This window comes from Salminus brasiliensis, chromosome 4, assembly GCF_030463535.1.
Source record: "Salminus brasiliensis chromosome 4, fSalBra1.hap2, whole genome shotgun sequence".
Classification (NCBI taxonomy): domain Eukaryota; kingdom Metazoa; phylum Chordata; class Actinopteri; order Characiformes; family Bryconidae; genus Salminus; species Salminus brasiliensis.
This window is the reverse complement of record NC_132881.1, coordinates 29,642,318-29,659,398: the sequence shown is the minus strand read 5'-3', so window position 1 is coordinate 29,659,398 and position 17,081 is coordinate 29,642,318. Positions and strand designations below refer to the sequence as shown.

Here is a 17,081-nt window from a genome sequence, read left to right as displayed (position 1 = left end):
AGTCTTGTCCAATCTCAAAGGAATGTTTCCAATTTTCGAATTCATGTCACAAACAATTGGGGCTGAGAACAAAAAAGGGCCTCACCCAAAAGTAGTTTCATGTTTCCAACAAGAATTTAGTGAGTGTAATTATTTTGGTGACAAAAACGGACAAAGCTTAAAAACTAATTTTATTTATCATGATATGATCGTTAACACAGACACCGAACTGAGCATGCACAAAGCCTTACAAAAGATAGGAAATCATGTTTTCCGTGTCTGACATGAAAACACATAGATATGTTGCTGATATTTACATTTCATAGGTTTTTATGTACGCTAACCGTAAGAAAGACACAGGGGTGAATGTGAAGGTTTAACTGATCTTTTCTGGGGACAGATGATCCAACATGCTGAGCACAAACCAGGGGGTTAACAGTATAACAAAAACAGGGTCTTTGAAAGCCAGGGATTTCAGAACACGACCTTTACATTTCTAATAAGAACAAAATAGAAAAAGATCTGCATAAAAGACGCTCGCAGACACACGTAAACATACATGACTTGTCAATATACAAGGAATAAAAAAATGTAATGTAAATCATTTCGTTTTCTTCATTTCAGGCAACCAAGAACAGTAAACATTACTACACCATGCCACAAAGCTGGACATTACAGACAGTCTAAACACACTAGCAATGTTCATCTACAAATGAAACACAAACAGGTCCATTTCTCTTTGGTTCGAGTTGAAATGTCGCTGCAAGACTGGATCAGATCAGATCGGGACGGGCTGCATATGCCACTTTATTATTTTTTTTTTTGTTTATATAATTATCATTTTTACAATCAAGTTGCAGTTCAAAAACCCTATTGCAAGATGTTTGAGTAAGAAAAGAAGTGTACATCTCAATTCCTAAGACAATAAATAACAAGACCAGAAGGAAATTAAGCAGTATATTGTATCCCCAGGACAGTTCAAGGTATTTTAAGGCACCCTTTCCCTTTTATGTTTTTTTACATTTTTTAAACCATAAGTAGATGAAGGTTTTAATACTGATATCAAGCATTGCAGCAGTTTCCAAATAATGTAACACTGATATGATCATTGCAGAACCTAGATGTGTAAATATAGAAGCTCCCTTATGTAATGCTTTCCTTTATGTAATGCAAATGGTTATTATGGTTTATATTCTGTACACACTTTTCTCCAACTTCGTTCTGCTCTGAAGTTTGTATACTGGCTGCAACATGCCAGCGTTATAACACCACATCAAAGGTATTCCTTCAAGCCCTTCTTGTTTACTATACATCTCTAGCAGTAGTTTACGAACAAATCGTATTATTAGAACTGTGGCGATCGAGTGCAATTACCTTTCAAGGTCTTTCAACTGAAACTGCTACAGCTTAAGGTTCAAAATAGGGACCCATCGTTCTCACTCTCTCACTCTCTCACTCTCTCACTCTCTCACTCTCTCACTCTACACTACAAACAAAACAGAATCAAGATCACTCACTCCATGCTAAAGATGCAACATGCCTACCCCACTGACTTTCCATTTACAATACACTATTATGAAGGCCACTGCAGATGAACTATTTTCCGAAGTTTAAAAAAATCTTCAGAAGTTTGTCTTTTACCAGCTTTAGAAGAGACATCTTTCTTAATGGTGATAAACACAGAACACTCAGGCATGAGAACTGATCATAAAAAAAGTCAAAATCAAAAACAGAACAACCCTACTATGCTACCAACAGATTTCACATCACATGCAAGTTTATAAAAATAAGCATTTAACCAAATACATTAAAATGCTCTTCCTTGTTGTGTCCTATCTAAGGAACACAGCGTTTTACGTGCTTTTATTTTAACATGCTCCGCTTCCACAAATGAAAAAATACAGCTTTTCTCATTCTCATGGAGAGTGATATGATTGTGTGAAAAACGGGTGAATGGAGGCCTTTAAAAGTATTCGGATTATAAGGAGAATTCACTGTCCAGTCCCATCTTTATTACAATGGAGGTAGAATTAAAATGTGATGGATAATGAACATTTAAAAAGTTGGTTAGCTACATACTCAGCTATTTTAGTAACATACTGTCAGTTCCAAGCAGTAAAATAAATTAAATGACAAGAACGACAGTACGGAAGAAGAACGGAAGATACCTATGGTTGTAGATAATCAGCTAAATCTAAATCACACTGCTATTCACACACACCCCCATACTACATATGGTTATAAACTTACAATACGCATTAGTGCTTTGTCTGTACATAATAACATTCTGAATCTACACAGATATTAATATGAACTGACAAAACCTGTAGGACACACTACAGAAGCAACAAGATGCACATAAGCTCTTGGTGTCTAACTTACACTGGCTTACAAATACAATAGTGAACATTAGGTGAAAGAGGCCGAGTGTGCCTCTGTTTACAGCCAAATCAAGAATTGCTGAAATCATGAACCTTCAATGTGCGTTATGCTCTCTGTCAGCAGACTGAGAGTCAGTCCTTGCATGATGTTTCAGAAATTCTTGCTTTGTGCTTAATGGGAAGCAGTTGTGCGGATATGTAAGGCACTAAAAAACAAAACAAAACAAAAAAGAAACCCACAGAAACTAAATTCATACCCATCCTACATTTTCTCAAGGTGCCATGACCAGTCCTGAGGATCTTGCCAAAACTTCCAAGCGTAATAAATTAAACCTTGGCTTCCAAAATAATTCCACATCACTCCAACTATCCTTGTGTTATCATCCCAGCTTTAGTCTTCTATTAAAACTGGTTCAATTAAAACAGACTCCCTTGTGACCAAACCTTACTAAAGCCCTGGAGAGCCCTGACAATAGTAAGTAGCCAGTCAACCTAAAGAACATATCTCTAAGCTTGATAGGCTGCTGTAACGATCATCATAATGCAGATAAGCAGACAAACAGATAATGTTGCAAAGGTGCAGACTCTCCTACCTTCAATCGTCATATTGACTGCACTAGTCGTAAATCTTTTCATAGATGACAGACAAACAGACAGAGGAGCATTTCACATGAAGAGTGCAAATTTCTATCATTACCCACCACTCCAGCCACACAGTGCATGCCTCCTTGGCTGCTGACAGTTCAAGAGGCAGGCTATTCCATCACAAAAGACCAGAAGGCCTCCTTGAAGAAACCACAGGCAGCAGGTGCTCTGGAGGGCGGAGTTGCACAGGGATACAGCACCCCGTGCTTACAGTTTGAGAAATGGGCCAATCTGGTTTGGTGCTCTGAGTTTTGGCGAAGAGCAAGAATTGGAGGAGAGAGACGGAGAAGTCGAGAATGGTGGAGAGGAGGAGAGGGCATCCGCATTTAGAGAGAAGACAGTGGAAATGGCCACGTCCACAATACCCTGACACAGCTCTGGGTAGAGTTTCCTAAAGACAAAAGTAGAACAGCTTATAATAATGATGAGAGGTAATCTGTGTAACCTTTCTCCTGAAAACAGAAGAATTCGGCTCATACTCCCACCAAAACAGATTATAATTTATAATTAATTTAGCCCAAGAGATTATGCCAATTCTGAACATCAAAAAACAAACAAACAAAAAAACCCACATTGAACATAATGTAAGACATCATTCAGAATTTAAAAAAAGAGAATGGATACTTTTGAATGTGTTAAGAAATACTGACTGTGCACAGGCAGGCGCTCCGTTGATTTCGATCAGCCATACTTTAAAGTTCTCATCCAGCATGAAGTCAAAGCCAAAGAGCTGGAAGCTCTGGTAGGACAAGTGTTTAGTGCTGATGGCTGGTTCAATGCACATGAGGCAACTCCTGGTAAAACAAGAGAACGTCCGGCACTTGAGTGAAGTTAAATACTACACTGTCGGTTCTTTACAGCCATGGTTCTAAAAGTGGTGTTCAAGGGCCCCAAAGTCCATATAAACTTTGACATAAGACAAAAGAAACATGTGAAGAAATATGCTAGGAAAATCACTACTGTCATTGTTGGTAAATCAACTACAAAAACACCTAAATTACAACTACAAAAAAAGGTTCTATGATGACATGATCAAGTCTTTATTTAGTAAGAACAAGGATCTAGACAACATGGCCATGAAGCTAGTCAAGCTACATCATAGTAAAGTTTGTTTGAATTCATAAAATAATTCTGGGCAGGTCTGTGAAGTTGTTCCACGATAGGCTGCATAAAATGTAAAACTGCAACACAAAACAATTTCACAATTTATGTCACAAAATTATGACATACTGTGAAACCCAGATATAATTTTCTGTCTATCAGAAGGATGTCTAAAGCTTAAACAACTAATAAGTTGACTGTGTTGCATGGGTGTACTGTACCAGTACCTTATTATCTGCTTGATTTGAGGTAAGATGGAGGTTTCCATGGCAACATTGTGAACACTCAGCAGGTACTGCCTGAACTCATCAAAGAACATCTCATTGCCCTCCTCGTAGCGCCCATAGTTCAGAGAGTGCTCCTTCTGGATGCAGTGGTTGGTCAGATGGCTGGTCATGTCCTGGAGGTCAGAGCTATTGTACGGCTCTGAGGACGTTCTCAGCACACCCTCGCGGTACAGGTAGATGTTGTACTGATGGTCAACAAGCACCCAGCTCCTGAACACAGAGGAATAACAAATCACAACCAATGGTCCACTTTAGTGCCTCATGTTCACAAAAGCACAAATACACAGACAGATGAGTTACAGGTGACGGTGGTTCATTTTACCTTATATCGAATTTGCGATGACCTGGTTCCAACAGCAGTGGCTGCTCCAGGTACTTCTGAATGACATGAACCTGTCCCTGATTATCAATAAACTCAAGCAACTGGTTTGCATCATGAGATATTAAGATTCCAGCCCCTACACAAAAACAAGAACATCATGAAAACAATGTGCATCGCATCTTTGCTGCAACTTTAAGATGCCAAACAAAGCACAAGAGCACGGCCTGATACAGAACATACACTCATAGAGAACATACACTACTCGTTCAACAGTTTGTAGACACTTGCTCAGCCACCAGTTGGCTATATACTACAACTTAAAACACTGCTGAAAGGATTTGACTGCATTCAGTTACAAAAGCATTAGTGAAGTCAGGTGCTGATGTTGGATGATAAGATCTTGATGCCTAATAGCACGCCAACTCATCCCAAATGTATTGGATTGAAGCTTCATCACTCCAGTAAATGCAGTTCCACAGCCAAATGTACATTTATATACTGCTATTTGACAAGCAGCACTGGGCATGGTGAACATTGTGCTGCTGCTCCACAATGTGCAATTGTCAATGCATTTTCTATAGAGATTATACAAGCTGTTGTGCATACTGAAATACCAGTGTCAGCAATGGTTGCACCTTAAAAAGAGGTCTTTCCAATCACATCTACACGTGTACATACAATGTACACGTAAACATCAGACAATCAAACCACAGAAGCACTGCACAGTTAAGCATACATGCACATAAATGCTAATTCAGAGATTTGGCAATATGGAACTACGCTGAACTGTGCTGTGGTTTTCAACAACTGTGAGAGAACAGGTGAGCTACAAAGCACCCCACACTTGTCCCTTGAGAGTATTTCTGTTAATGGATTTTTCGATACAATTAAAGATCTCACCTTTTGCTCCAGCAGAAGATTTAGCAATCCATACTGTTCCTTCCCCATTTTCCTTTCTAGAGTGATAGGAGGCGAGGAAAACCTCGCGCTCGTCTGTCTTGGGGTTGCTCTTCAGGTGACTGATGCCATTGGTAGCAGGAGCCACAGGAGTGTTGAGATTGGTTGGATATATAATATATGACTCAGGAAACCAGTTACATGAGTCTTTCAGCTCGGGGCTAGTCTTTATTAACCTATAAGTAAAAAAATAAACAAATTAATTAAAAAATTAAAAAAAGAAGAAGGTATACATTAATGTGGATAAAAAAGGATGGACTTGCACCAACACATGTAGCAGCATGTGTAATAATAACTTAACAGAAATACTATGGTGTTCCTGTACTAACTGTAACGAGTATTAAATATGTGGAAACTATATGAAGAACCTTTATTCAGTTGGTAAAAGCATAAGAACACATACTTTACTAGAGATGCTTTGCGACACAGCTTGTCAGCCCCTCTGTAATAGTTCACCAGCTGCATGAGTCCTGGTTCATGACCTGTGGAAGACATGACGGTAATCACACTGGGAAGACCACATATGTTTTTTAACTGCCGATTGCCAAATGGGTGTATTGATGAATTATGCACTGGTGTCATCAAAGGACAGTCAGATGTCAGCACGTATTCACTACAAAGCACTGCTCTCAAGCAAGACACAATGATGCCAGAAAGGTCAAGCCTAACGTTCAAGGTGTTAAATACTGAAAGCATCCTCCTAACGTGTATGTAAGCACATGCATAGGGCAGACAACATAGAGGGAACACCATGCATATGCGTTTATAGGGGGTACGAATGACCTTTTGTCTTTTTCTGCATTTCTTTGAGAAAATGTGATAATACTATACTCTCATAACATAATATGGTCAAAAATAAAACAGCACTATAATATTATGTATAAATGCATAATTTAAACAGAATATCCTTTTTTTTTTAAATTGATCAGGACGTTTGAGAAGATGGCATCTCAAACTTATAAACACATTTAGAAAAGGCCCACAGATTACTCCTCAGAATGGATGCCATAGTTGTAGTTAAGGGATGTTAAGATTCAGTTTGAGTGGATTTTAGGCCACTGTTCAATATTAAGAACACATCCTCAGCGTGTTGGGAAGTCACTGGTGGCCTGTTTACCTAGGCGCCCGAAGGGTAACCGGTTCCGCTCCCCCAGCATCAGGTTGAATCGAGGATTGTCCTTCTTCAGTCTTTTCCATTTCCCAGTAGCGGTGAGGATTCTGGAGACCTCAGCATAGACACTGCTGTTGTCATCTCTCAGGACAAACGTGTACATCGGCGTAACGTTGTTCATACCAGGCCGCTGTGACACACTGTAGCTGAAAAGTAACGGTCCTCTCCCTGGCCTTACCCCGTTCACACACCCTCACCTCTACCCCCACTTCTAGCCTGCTAGCTAACCGGCTAACGTTATCTGCCCCCCAACAAAGTAGACTGGGACGGGATGTTCATGATTTCTGGAAAGAAGTGGACGCCTTTCCACACAGGCACAGCACGCTAACTTCAAGTCGTCGCAACTAACTGACTGAATATTAATAAATAAAGCATAAAATGACACCGACTGTCCCGTGCGGCCACGGAGCTCCTGTGAAATCAGGGTGTGACTCCGTGTCTCCGCTTTCCAAGACCCCAGAGGAGGATGTCGTTGCTCTGACTGTGTATGGAAAGCTAGCTAATATGCTTCGAAGCTAGCTAGCAAACTAGCATTCCTGCTCGCTTCCACTCCCTGTCTTCGTACTTGAGTTTTGTCAACGAAACAGAAGCAGCTCCCAAAAGCCTGGCTAAAAGGCTTGCACTGAGATTCCCTCAGGCGCTGGCTAAGCTAGGCTGCTGTTCCCAGTCCAGACATCCCCAGGACCTCTTTATCCCATCCAAACTGTCATGGTCTGACGGACCAGTCGCAGGCATGGATTAGCTTAGACGCAAACACGAGCCGCAGGGGCTTGTGGTTGTTGTAGTTTTTGCATGTTACCATTCAATGCCGCGTGACACCACAAGGTGGCAGCAGCACACCGGTCAGTTCTGAGATGCAGCAGGAGGAAGAGGCGGGAGCAGAGGCGGCGGGAAGTTCAGTGAAGGTTGTTTTTATCTTCATGTGTGAAGCTGGAATTAGACACATACCAAATAGTAACCAGAGACCTACATAACTTTCAGAGGTAAGTTGTTTTTCCTCGGACAAGGAGAAATATACATAAGAGAGAGGAGGAATCACTGAGGACAAACTTACCTACCGTCCGTTAAGCAGCTCATCTGACCAGCAGTGCAGCTACGGCTACATGCCATCACTAGCTACCTGTTAGCTAGCTAGCATAGCCAGTCCAGAGCTGAACGGTACAATAGGGCATATATCTCGTCACTTTCAAGCATAAACCTTGTATGTCCAAGCTGTTTTACGTCTTTTACATATTTTTTAGTATTTTTTAAAACATTGTTTTAACATTTCATAATAAATAGAACTATAGAAATTGTCCAATATATGTATAGATTTACTTCCATTTAAAGTTAAGATCGTTTCCTTTTCCTGTAAAGTTGCCTGTACATTTTGAATATGCAAGGATTTTGTGTGACTGTGACATGATCACTTATTTACAGCTAAAGACCTGCACTACAGTTTTTCTAATAAATAGTTATAGCATCTTCATTTATACTTGAGATTTGATTAAGCTGTGAACACTCTCATAGTAAGTCTTATGTCAGTATACTGCACAGTTTGGTTTATGTGAAGTGTTATTTTAACTAAGAAATAACTTAAAAATTATGCTAAATTATGTTTTTGTTATAAAATGCCACTACAAGATATTTAAAAATATGTTTATTAATATGTTTGTATGTTGTTGTGTCATAGTTTGGTGCCTCTGTTTACAAAGAAAGCTCTAAGTAGCATGGCAACTCTTCTAGCTCCATTTATTTTTAATTGATCCTGTGGCCACTCCTTAAACAGGCTGGAGCAGGCCAGGCATGAGCAGCGCACACCTGGACGAGTGGCGGAGGAGGTCCTTTGACATTTCATCTGGCACATACACACCTGAACAGACGGCCGATGCTTATCGGGCACATATCCTGTCCATTCAGTATGCATGGGCGAGTGCCGAGCTCTCTCCGGCCGGAGCTGCCAGCCTGCTTAGGACATACTCTGAACGCTACGCTTCAGTCCTGGACTCAGACGACCAGCACACAGGGCTCAACAACTACGCTGACAGTGCCCTGCACCTGGCCCGCAATCAGAAAAACCACAGTGACCAATGGGAGTCGTCCCTAACGACAGAGAATGTGTTCAGCCTGCCGTGTGTGCAGAGGATGATGCGGGCCCGGGCAGAGAACAGCAAGCTCTCTGTGGATTCAGACGATGCTAACATCGTTGTTGGTGTAGAGGTTAACAAGAATGAGGGGAAAGGTAACATGGAGTCTGGTTCTGCCAGTGGATTGAAATCAGAGCATCACTTTCCCTTGTCTGCATATCTTCCCAATGCTGAGTCGGTAGGTGTAGTGAGCAGCTCTGCAAGTGTTGGTGCAGAGAGAGTTAGAGGCAAGGATGGAGTACTAGCTGTCCTTCCTTCAGCCCATAACACTGCAAGTGCTCAGGCAGGGGTGGGACCACTTTTTGTTCATAATGCTAATAATTTTGCAGCCAACTCCGGCTCTTTTCCACAGTCCAGTGTTGGGAACGCAGGCATGTCCAGTGCAAACAATCACCAGTCTGTGTTCTTCTCCTCTACAAATCCCTCCAAGAGGAAGAACTTCTACAGTTCAGGAACTGAAAGCAACAGAGGACAATGTTCACACCGAGGAGGGCTAGAACTTGGAGGAGGTGGACAGAGAAGGGAGGAGGTTCCAGGCACAAATTTTAAAACAGCCCGAGAGCAGCTAATTGTTGACCAGCAGAAAAAGAATTCATATCAGGGCCAACGGGGCGCATCAGCTAATGTGGCCACCATAACCAAAAAGTGCCTGGGAGCAAACAGGTCACGGGGGACCCATTCCAAATTTGTCTCACCAATGCCAAGACAGGAGGAGGAAGGCAGGGATGACCCACCACAAGACACTCAGCCTATTGATGAGCGACTAAAGAATTTTGAGCCCAAGATAATTGAACTGATCATGAGTGAAATTATGGACCATGGTCCACCTGTGGCTTGGGATGATATTGCTGGCCTGGAGTTTGCCAAAACCACCATTAAAGAGATTGTAGTGTGGCCCATGCTAAGACCAGATATTTTCACTGGCCTCAGAGGTCCACCTAAAGGGATCCTCCTGTTTGGCCCACCAGGCACAGGGAAAACGCTTATAGGCAAGTGCATAGCCTGCCAGTCTGGAGCCACGTTTTTCAGCATCAGTGCCTCCTCGCTCACATCTAAGTGGGTGGGGGAGGGGGAGAAAATGGTGAGGGCACTCTTTGCAATTGCCCGATGCCATCAACCAGCAGTCATTTTCATTGATGAGATTGACTCCCTGCTTTCTCAGCGTACAGATGGAGAACATGACTCTTCCCGCCGGATTAAGACTGAGTTCCTTGTCCAGCTCGATGGAGCTGCCACCTCCTCGGAGGATCGTATCTTGGTGGTGGGAGCCACCAATCGACCGCAGGAGATTGATGAAGCTGCCCGCCGTCGTCTTGCCAAACGACTCTACATCCCACTTCCAGAGGCTGCCGCTCGTCAGCAGATAGTGACCAACCTGATGACACGAGAGAAGAGCCAGTTAGGAGCAGAGGAGCTTGAGAGAGTGGTGTCAGGCACGGAGGGGTTCTCAGGTGCTGATATGACACAACTGTGTCGCGAGGCAGCGCTCGGCCCAATCCGCAGCATCCAGCTCAGCGACATCGCCACCATCACAGCTGAACAGGTGCGTCCTATACTCTACTGCGACTTCCAGGAGGCTCTTAAGACTGTGCGTCCCAGCGTGTCTACCAAAGACCTTGAGCTCTATGAAGAATGGAACAGGACTTTCGGCTGTGGTCGATAATTCTTAAAAAGCCTTAAACTGTGGTGGTTTGTGAGTTTAATGTTGTTGAAAGTCAATCGGAGTGATGTCTTCAGTTTGGTTCTGCTGTAAGGTTGTAAAGTTAACAAGTAACCTGTGTAAAACCCATTTGAACCATCTTTGAGTTCTGATGTTGAAAAATAAATAAAGGTGTTTCTAAATAAAATTACTGTGATATATGTAATATTGGGGGGGGGGTATATTTATACTTTGACACCTGAATCTTTTCAAACTTTAAAATTGATTGCAAAGCGCGAGACCACAGAAAGAATCCTTAGTTAAGCTCCACACTCCTCTCCTCACTTGATCTGTAAAAGGTAGTGGAGTGGACAAAGATAAATTTGTACAAACTTCCAGTAAAATGAAATGGAACAGCAGCATTTTCCCAGTAATATGGAGGAAATGTGCTAAATTCATGCTAAAAGGGAACAAGATGCTCTGTGTTGTTTCCTTTTGAGTGAATTGTCCAAACTATTAGGTCACCAAGAACTGTGTATTGATCAAGTTACTGTGTACAATCCCTCGGTTGATTCATCTTTTAGTTCTACAGTGAATCCATTCTACACTGGTCTTCTTCGGCTCTCTCAGTTCAGCTCTCCTGTTCTGCTCTGTCTTTGTATGGGGATCTGTCAGGGGAAGTTAAGCAATGTTGCAGGCATTCTGTTTTCATGATAAGAGTTGCCCACAGGCTAACTCTTGCACTACTCTTCCTGTTCTGGCTATGGCCGTGCGGTCTGGGACTGCACTAGGCTAATCTGAGAAAAATGATTTTGTATCTAGGATGGAGTCGGAAGGATTCATTTGTTAATGCTGCAGATTCCTATGATTTACTCTCTACACTTGCTGTTCGCATTTTTTTTTTCTTTCCCCCCCTACTCTAACGCAGCTGATTAAAATCATCAGCTGGGAGAGCACTTCATGATCTAGATCTGGTTGGTTTCATTAGAGAAAACACAAAGATGCAGAGTATTGTATCCCTATAGATGACAGTGATGCTATTGAGACCATTTAACCATTAATTATTATCAAAGTATTGTGAAGCTGTCTGCCTTTCGGACACAGTTACATGCAAGCGTGTATGCATTAATTCATGTAGATTTCCCTCAGTGGCCTTACTTCCTTTCGTGGGAATATGAGCCTCTTCAGATGTTTTAGGATGTTGCAGTGCCCGTTAGCTCACTAGTGTTTGCACAAGCAGTTTTGAAGACATCCCAGACAGTTTAATGAGTTCAGGGTCTTCTGTTGCTACAGTGTACTGTGTGTAAATTAGTTTCCTGACTGGTCATAGACTCGAACCTTTTTGTTTCTGATATGTGACTAATAGCTATGATCAGAGTTCCCTGTGGGTGAGCAAAATGGGGCTCTGAGCTGTGGTTCTGAGCTGCTTCAGAATTTCCCCTCTTTAGTCAGTGTTTATCGGAGTACTTTAAGCATGAAAACGCATTTTTGAGGTCTTTTAGAGACAAAGTATTAAAACGAGGGTGCTAGAAATGGTTCTTTAAGTGGTGCCATAGAAGAACTATCTTCCCATACAGAACCATGTTTGTAATAGTGCTGAGCGAGTGTGAAGAACTTGGGTGAAGACAGAAGGAGACCGTTACATCAAGTGAAACTGTCTTTAAGTCTTTAAAAGAGACTTCACACTCACACATCTATTTCAAGCACGGTTCTTTGTAGAACCAAAAGTGTTTGTTTCTGTGGCATTGCCGTTTGTAGCACCTTCATTTTTAAGAGTGTATTTTTGATCATCTTAATCAATACATGTTAATATTCCATGATGTAAATGAGGGTTATTGGCTGGTTTCCTGGAAACAGCTTTGTAACCGTAAAGTTAAAAAAAAATTTAAAATCCTTAGTTGACTACAGAGTGTAGTCTAAGAAAGCCTGTTTATTTTAATGCAGTATAAAGTATCCGGAGGCCCAGATTTACAAGAAGACAAGACAAGACAACCATATACACCATTTTTGACATTGTGTGAATTTGGAATTTGGCTTCCACCTTTAACCCATCTGTGCAGTGAACACACACACACACCAGTGAAACACACATAGTGGACAGTGAGCACACATGCCTGGAGCGGTGGGCAGCCATTGCTGTGGCGCCTGGGGAGCAGAGGGCCTTGCTCAAGGGCCCCAACAGTGGCAGCTTGCTTAGCCCGAGTATCAAACCCACAACCCTTGAGTTATCGCTCAGTCTGCACAATGGCATGAAAGGGTTACTGTGTGCAGGGTTTGGTAGCAATGGAATACATGTAACAGTGTTACATATCAGCATCCAAAAAACAAGGCAGTAAAAAAGTGAGTAATTAGGTTTACATGTAAATATTTAAAATAGAGTGATTATAAGCAGAATTACCTTACAGTGTAAAAAAAAAAAAAAAAAAAAAATATATATATATATATATATATATATTAAAAACTACGTTTACCATGTTTGTTTCTAATCGAGTGCGCAAGGGTATTTGTGAGATTTGTAAAGACACAGAGCTAGTTGAGTGTAACAGTTGAGTCCCCTGGTGGAGAATCTTGAGCTTTCTTTACCTGGCGTGCTGTAAAGAAATCTCCCAAAAAAAAAACAAATGGCAAAAACAAAATTTAAAGCGAAACGGAGAAGATTGTTATGCCTCCAAGCGGTGAATATTCTCTCAGCTTCAAAAAAAGACTTTAAAGAAACACTTGAAGTGAAGAAAATCGCCTTTGAATCCATGTAGATGTGCTGCTGTATAAGTGGCTGACTGCTGGACGCTGTGTTGCTTAAATCTTTCTGCTGCTGAACGAATGTGCAGGCGTATTGCTGTGGAATATTGTGCTAATAGTATCAATCACAATAACCTGCCTTCTTATATTTCCTCACTGACATGATGAAATATAATATACCACTTTGATGTTTTTCAGTTTCTTACATACTCTTAAAGAGGCAGCTGACCTTTACACTGTCCTGCTAGACAAAAACAGCATTTCAGATGAATGTTTAAACAACATTGTAAACTGAATGGACCAATTCAACTCATCCAGAATACTGTGAATAAAATCCTTTCACTTTTAACATTTTTTTTTATATATGTTTTTTAGATATGTCTGTTGAACACACGTTTAATGTGGAGTTGGTATTGTTTTTGAATTTAAACTGTAAAGTCAAGTAAAGCTTTTTATGTCTTCATTTAAAAATATAGCTTAAAAAAAACAGAACTGAAATGAATCAGATTACAGTTCTTTAATATAGTAATCTTTTGGATTATTACTTTTTTTAACAGGTAATCAGTAATCTGTAATGGAACACATTTTTAAAGTTACCCTGCCAGCCCTGCCTATGTGTATAAGTAAGTGAAAGATGACATCATTTCCAAAAAGCATAACATTTTTCCATCTTACAGTTTCAAAATAACAAAAAAGAAAAAGGCCACTCAGCCAACGTTTGGGAACCCTGCAGGCTCAGTACTTAGACTACTTAGACTTTTTTGTAGTCAGTTAAGAGCCTTTTAGTTTTCAGGGGGTTTTCCGGCTATCCAAAGTGTCCAAGGCCAAAGCATAATCAATCCACCTCTATTCTTTTTTTTAAAGTTGGAGATGTGTTCTTATCCTTACATTCTGCTCCCTTTTCTCCTGAAACACATCTTTTGCTCATTGTTGACAAAATGTTCTAACTTAACTTCATCAGTCCAAAGGGTTTAATTTTTACCCCCAAAACTCATCGGGCTTGTTTAGATGTTTAGATCTTTAAAAATGTCTGATGCTGAAGTTTATGTGGAGGATGCAGGAATATTTTTCTTTGATGACTCTTTCTTTCCTGAATATATTTGGGGTTGACAAATGAGGTTGGTGGTTTGCCTTTCTATGCGAGCAGCTCTCTGTAAAAGTTTTCTTGGTCGTCTGGACCTCAGCTTACATTCAGATTACATTTACCCTAAAACTGCATAGTACAGCATGCATAGTAGTCCATTTTAAACCCAGAAGCTGAAAGATCTTTGAAAGATCAATGAATTTCCCACTAATTTGCTACAGGTTAAAAACACTGAAGCTGTAATAAAATAAAAGCTAGCTTAAACTGACTAACTGAACAGAATAATCATAGTATGGTCCTGATGGCACTGAAATAAACTGTTCAGTTTTGTATGTGTGAGAGAAAGTCAGGGCAATATGTACAGTATCTGTATTCCCCTGGTGTGTGTGTCTGTGGTCTTGGGGAAAAAATGTGCTACATGAGTTTACAAAACGTTGTGCTCTCTGAGGTAATATGACGTTTAGTTCACTAGAATCTCTGGAAATACTCATTAAGTGATGATTCATTAGGCAACGACATAAAGGGGTTGTAGGTGTGAGACTGAGATGTGTACTTCAGCTCTGTTGTGGCCGCAGATGGTCTAAGAAATGGAGTTTGCTGGTCCAGTGATGGGGAGATCATTATCCATGCCAAACCATGAGGCAGCTCTGATCGCACAAATTTAACATTATCTTATTTTTTGCACAATGTATACCTATATCCTCTTTCTGTATTTATTAAAGGATATTCCATAGTAATTTTAAAAAATTCCTGATACTATTGCTGAATAATGTCACAGGGTAGTGAGTTAGATAACCATCACCTTCTTATGAAGCTGGTGGGGTATCTGCCAGCCTGTGGAGAAAGTGTTGTGTGGAAACGTACTGAAACCAAAGATGGCTATCAAGAATTAAGGTCAACTTAAGCTTTAAAATGTGTTAGGGGTGAGATAAGAGAGGCTATAGCTCATCTATAAACTCCTGGATTGCTCTCGCCAGTTTTAGTGACACTCATTATAGATTGTACCCGCATGAAATAAACCGGTCATGTAATTTTTATGAAACAATCTTAGAAAAACTGGAAGCCCATGAAAAAAGATTTCATTTATTTTTCATCTTTTTTTTTTTTTTTTTTGTCAAGTCGGTTAATGAATATTTCAGGGTTGTGTGGTTGGCTACAGTGTTGGAACTTTGTAAAACTGGCCAGCAGTGCAAGTAGTGAGCACATCCCTAAGGGCTGATGGAAAGCTGTCAGAACAGCAGGGGCGGTCCTCAACTGGACAGAGAGGACAAGACGCCCAGAATTCCTCTGGAGCAGTGCAGACTCCTCCCAGCACTAAGTGTTGTCTTTATATGCATCTTAACTACACCTCAAGAGATCTAAATCTATAGATAGCTCACCTGAATACTTCTAGTATGTATACTGAGTACATATAGACTCTCTTATAATATAAAAACTTGAAGTTCTGTAAAAAAGGGCTGTGCTGTAAAATAACCACTTTTGGTAATATAACTGGATGGTTCCTCAAGACAAAGTTTTGTAAGTTAGATGTTTGAGTGTGAAGATTTTTGTTTATATTTGAACCTCCAGACAAGAAGGTTTTATACATTTAAGCAAAGAAAGGATACTTTCTCTGGATTCATGTATTTTGCATACTTTACATACTTTGCGTACTGTGCCTAAGGCTATGCACTAACCCTGCATATTTCAGGGTTTTGTTACCAGTCCAGTCGAAGGGCTGGGGACAATAAGCAGACTAGTAAGCCTTGTATTAGTTTGCCTAGAAAGGAGAAGTGAGATTTTGGATAGAGGCTGGTGGGTGGGTGCTGGCCAGATTATCCCTCTCATGCAAATGCGCTGTCTCCACCGTTAGGTCCCACTGAAGCGTGGGGACTCCGCACTGGCTACAGCTGCTTCCCGTTTCCACCCAATCACACAGGAGCCATCTGGATGTGTGTGTGTATGTGTGTGTATTTTCAAACACCGATGACCCAGTACCTTTCCCAGCAGCCATTAGTCTATCTGATGTCAGTTGTGGATGTAGCAGGTGTATCTTAAACATATGGCAAGTGGATGAGACACATAAGTGAAATTCCATGGCAAGTGTTTACTGCTATGTCATTTGTGCCTTTGATGTTGTCCAGGCATCCAGTTTTGTATGTTGTGGGCAAAAGGATTCAATCTGTGAAGTTGAGGTTTGTTGTGTGAGGTATGAATTTCAAAATGAAGCTTATAACTTATATTAATAAATATATATATATATATATATATATATATATATATATATATATATATATATATATATATATATATTCATTTGAAATGTAAGGTGCCATCCTTCCATTTGCCCCATTATTCACTGAATTATGTTTTGTTTTTTTTAAAAAACCTTTCCAGCATAAATTCATTTATTTTCATTCATATAATGTGGGTGTCAATCATTTGTCCATCCTACACATGTTTTTGTCTGACAGGTGGCAGCTACAGTCAGGGTTGATAGACATTTGTGGTCAATTATTTACAAAAAAAAAATGTCATTTAAAATTTTGAATTTCTTTAACTTAACCATTCCTTGTTCAGCTACTTTAAGGGAGGTGAGTTTTGGCTGAAAATGAACATGGACCTTAATCAAGAAAATGCTAATGGAAAATGGAAAACTCCCGCACTGGTA

The 17,081-nt window shown here is 40.5% G+C and overlaps 2 protein-coding genes across 2 annotated transcripts; one reads left to right on the top strand and one right to left on the bottom strand.

Annotated features, from left to right (window-relative positions):
* Window positions 1-153: 153 nt before the first annotated feature.
* ttl (tubulin tyrosine ligase) lies at window positions 154-7,541 on the bottom strand. Its single transcript, XM_072677922.1, has 7 exons — window positions 6,790-7,541; window positions 6,076-6,154; window positions 5,616-5,848; window positions 4,716-4,851; window positions 4,334-4,603; window positions 3,656-3,799; window positions 154-3,396 (listed from the first exon to the last, which is right to left on the bottom strand). Exons 1-7 carry the CDS (start codon window positions 6,962-6,964, stop codon window positions 3,213-3,215), a joined length of 1,221 nt encoding a protein of 406 aa, XP_072534023.1. The 5' UTR covers window positions 6,965-7,541; the 3' UTR covers window positions 154-3,212.
* Window positions 7,542-7,747: 206 nt separating this feature from the next.
* On the top strand, window positions 7,748-10,797 carry fignl1 (fidgetin-like 1). The gene is made up of 2 exons (XM_072676907.1): window positions 7,748-7,826; window positions 8,612-10,797. Exon 2 carries the CDS (start codon window positions 8,629-8,631, stop codon window positions 10,630-10,632), a length of 2,004 nt encoding a protein of 667 aa, XP_072533008.1. The 5' UTR covers window positions 7,748-7,826; window positions 8,612-8,628; the 3' UTR covers window positions 10,633-10,797.
* Window positions 10,798-17,081: the final 6,284 nt, after the last annotated feature.

Bases quoted from the DNA above. Each gene is read 5' to 3' on its own strand.
- ttl (XM_072677922.1), bottom strand. From the start codon at position 6,964: ATGAACAACGTTACGCCGATGTACACGTTTGTCCTGAGAGATGACAAC. The intron at 5,849-6,075 runs GTATGTGTTCTT...TTTTACTTATAG, and splicing joins CGCAAAGCATCTCTAGTAAA to GTTAATAAAGACTAGCCCCG. The intron at 3,397-3,655 runs GTCAGTATTTCT...TTTTGTCTTTAG, and splicing joins GGAGCGCCTGCCTGTGCACA to GAAACTCTACCCAGAGCTGT.
- fignl1 (XM_072676907.1), top strand. From the start codon at position 8,629: ATGAGCAGCGCACACCTGGACGAGTGGCGGAGGAGGTCCTTTGACATT.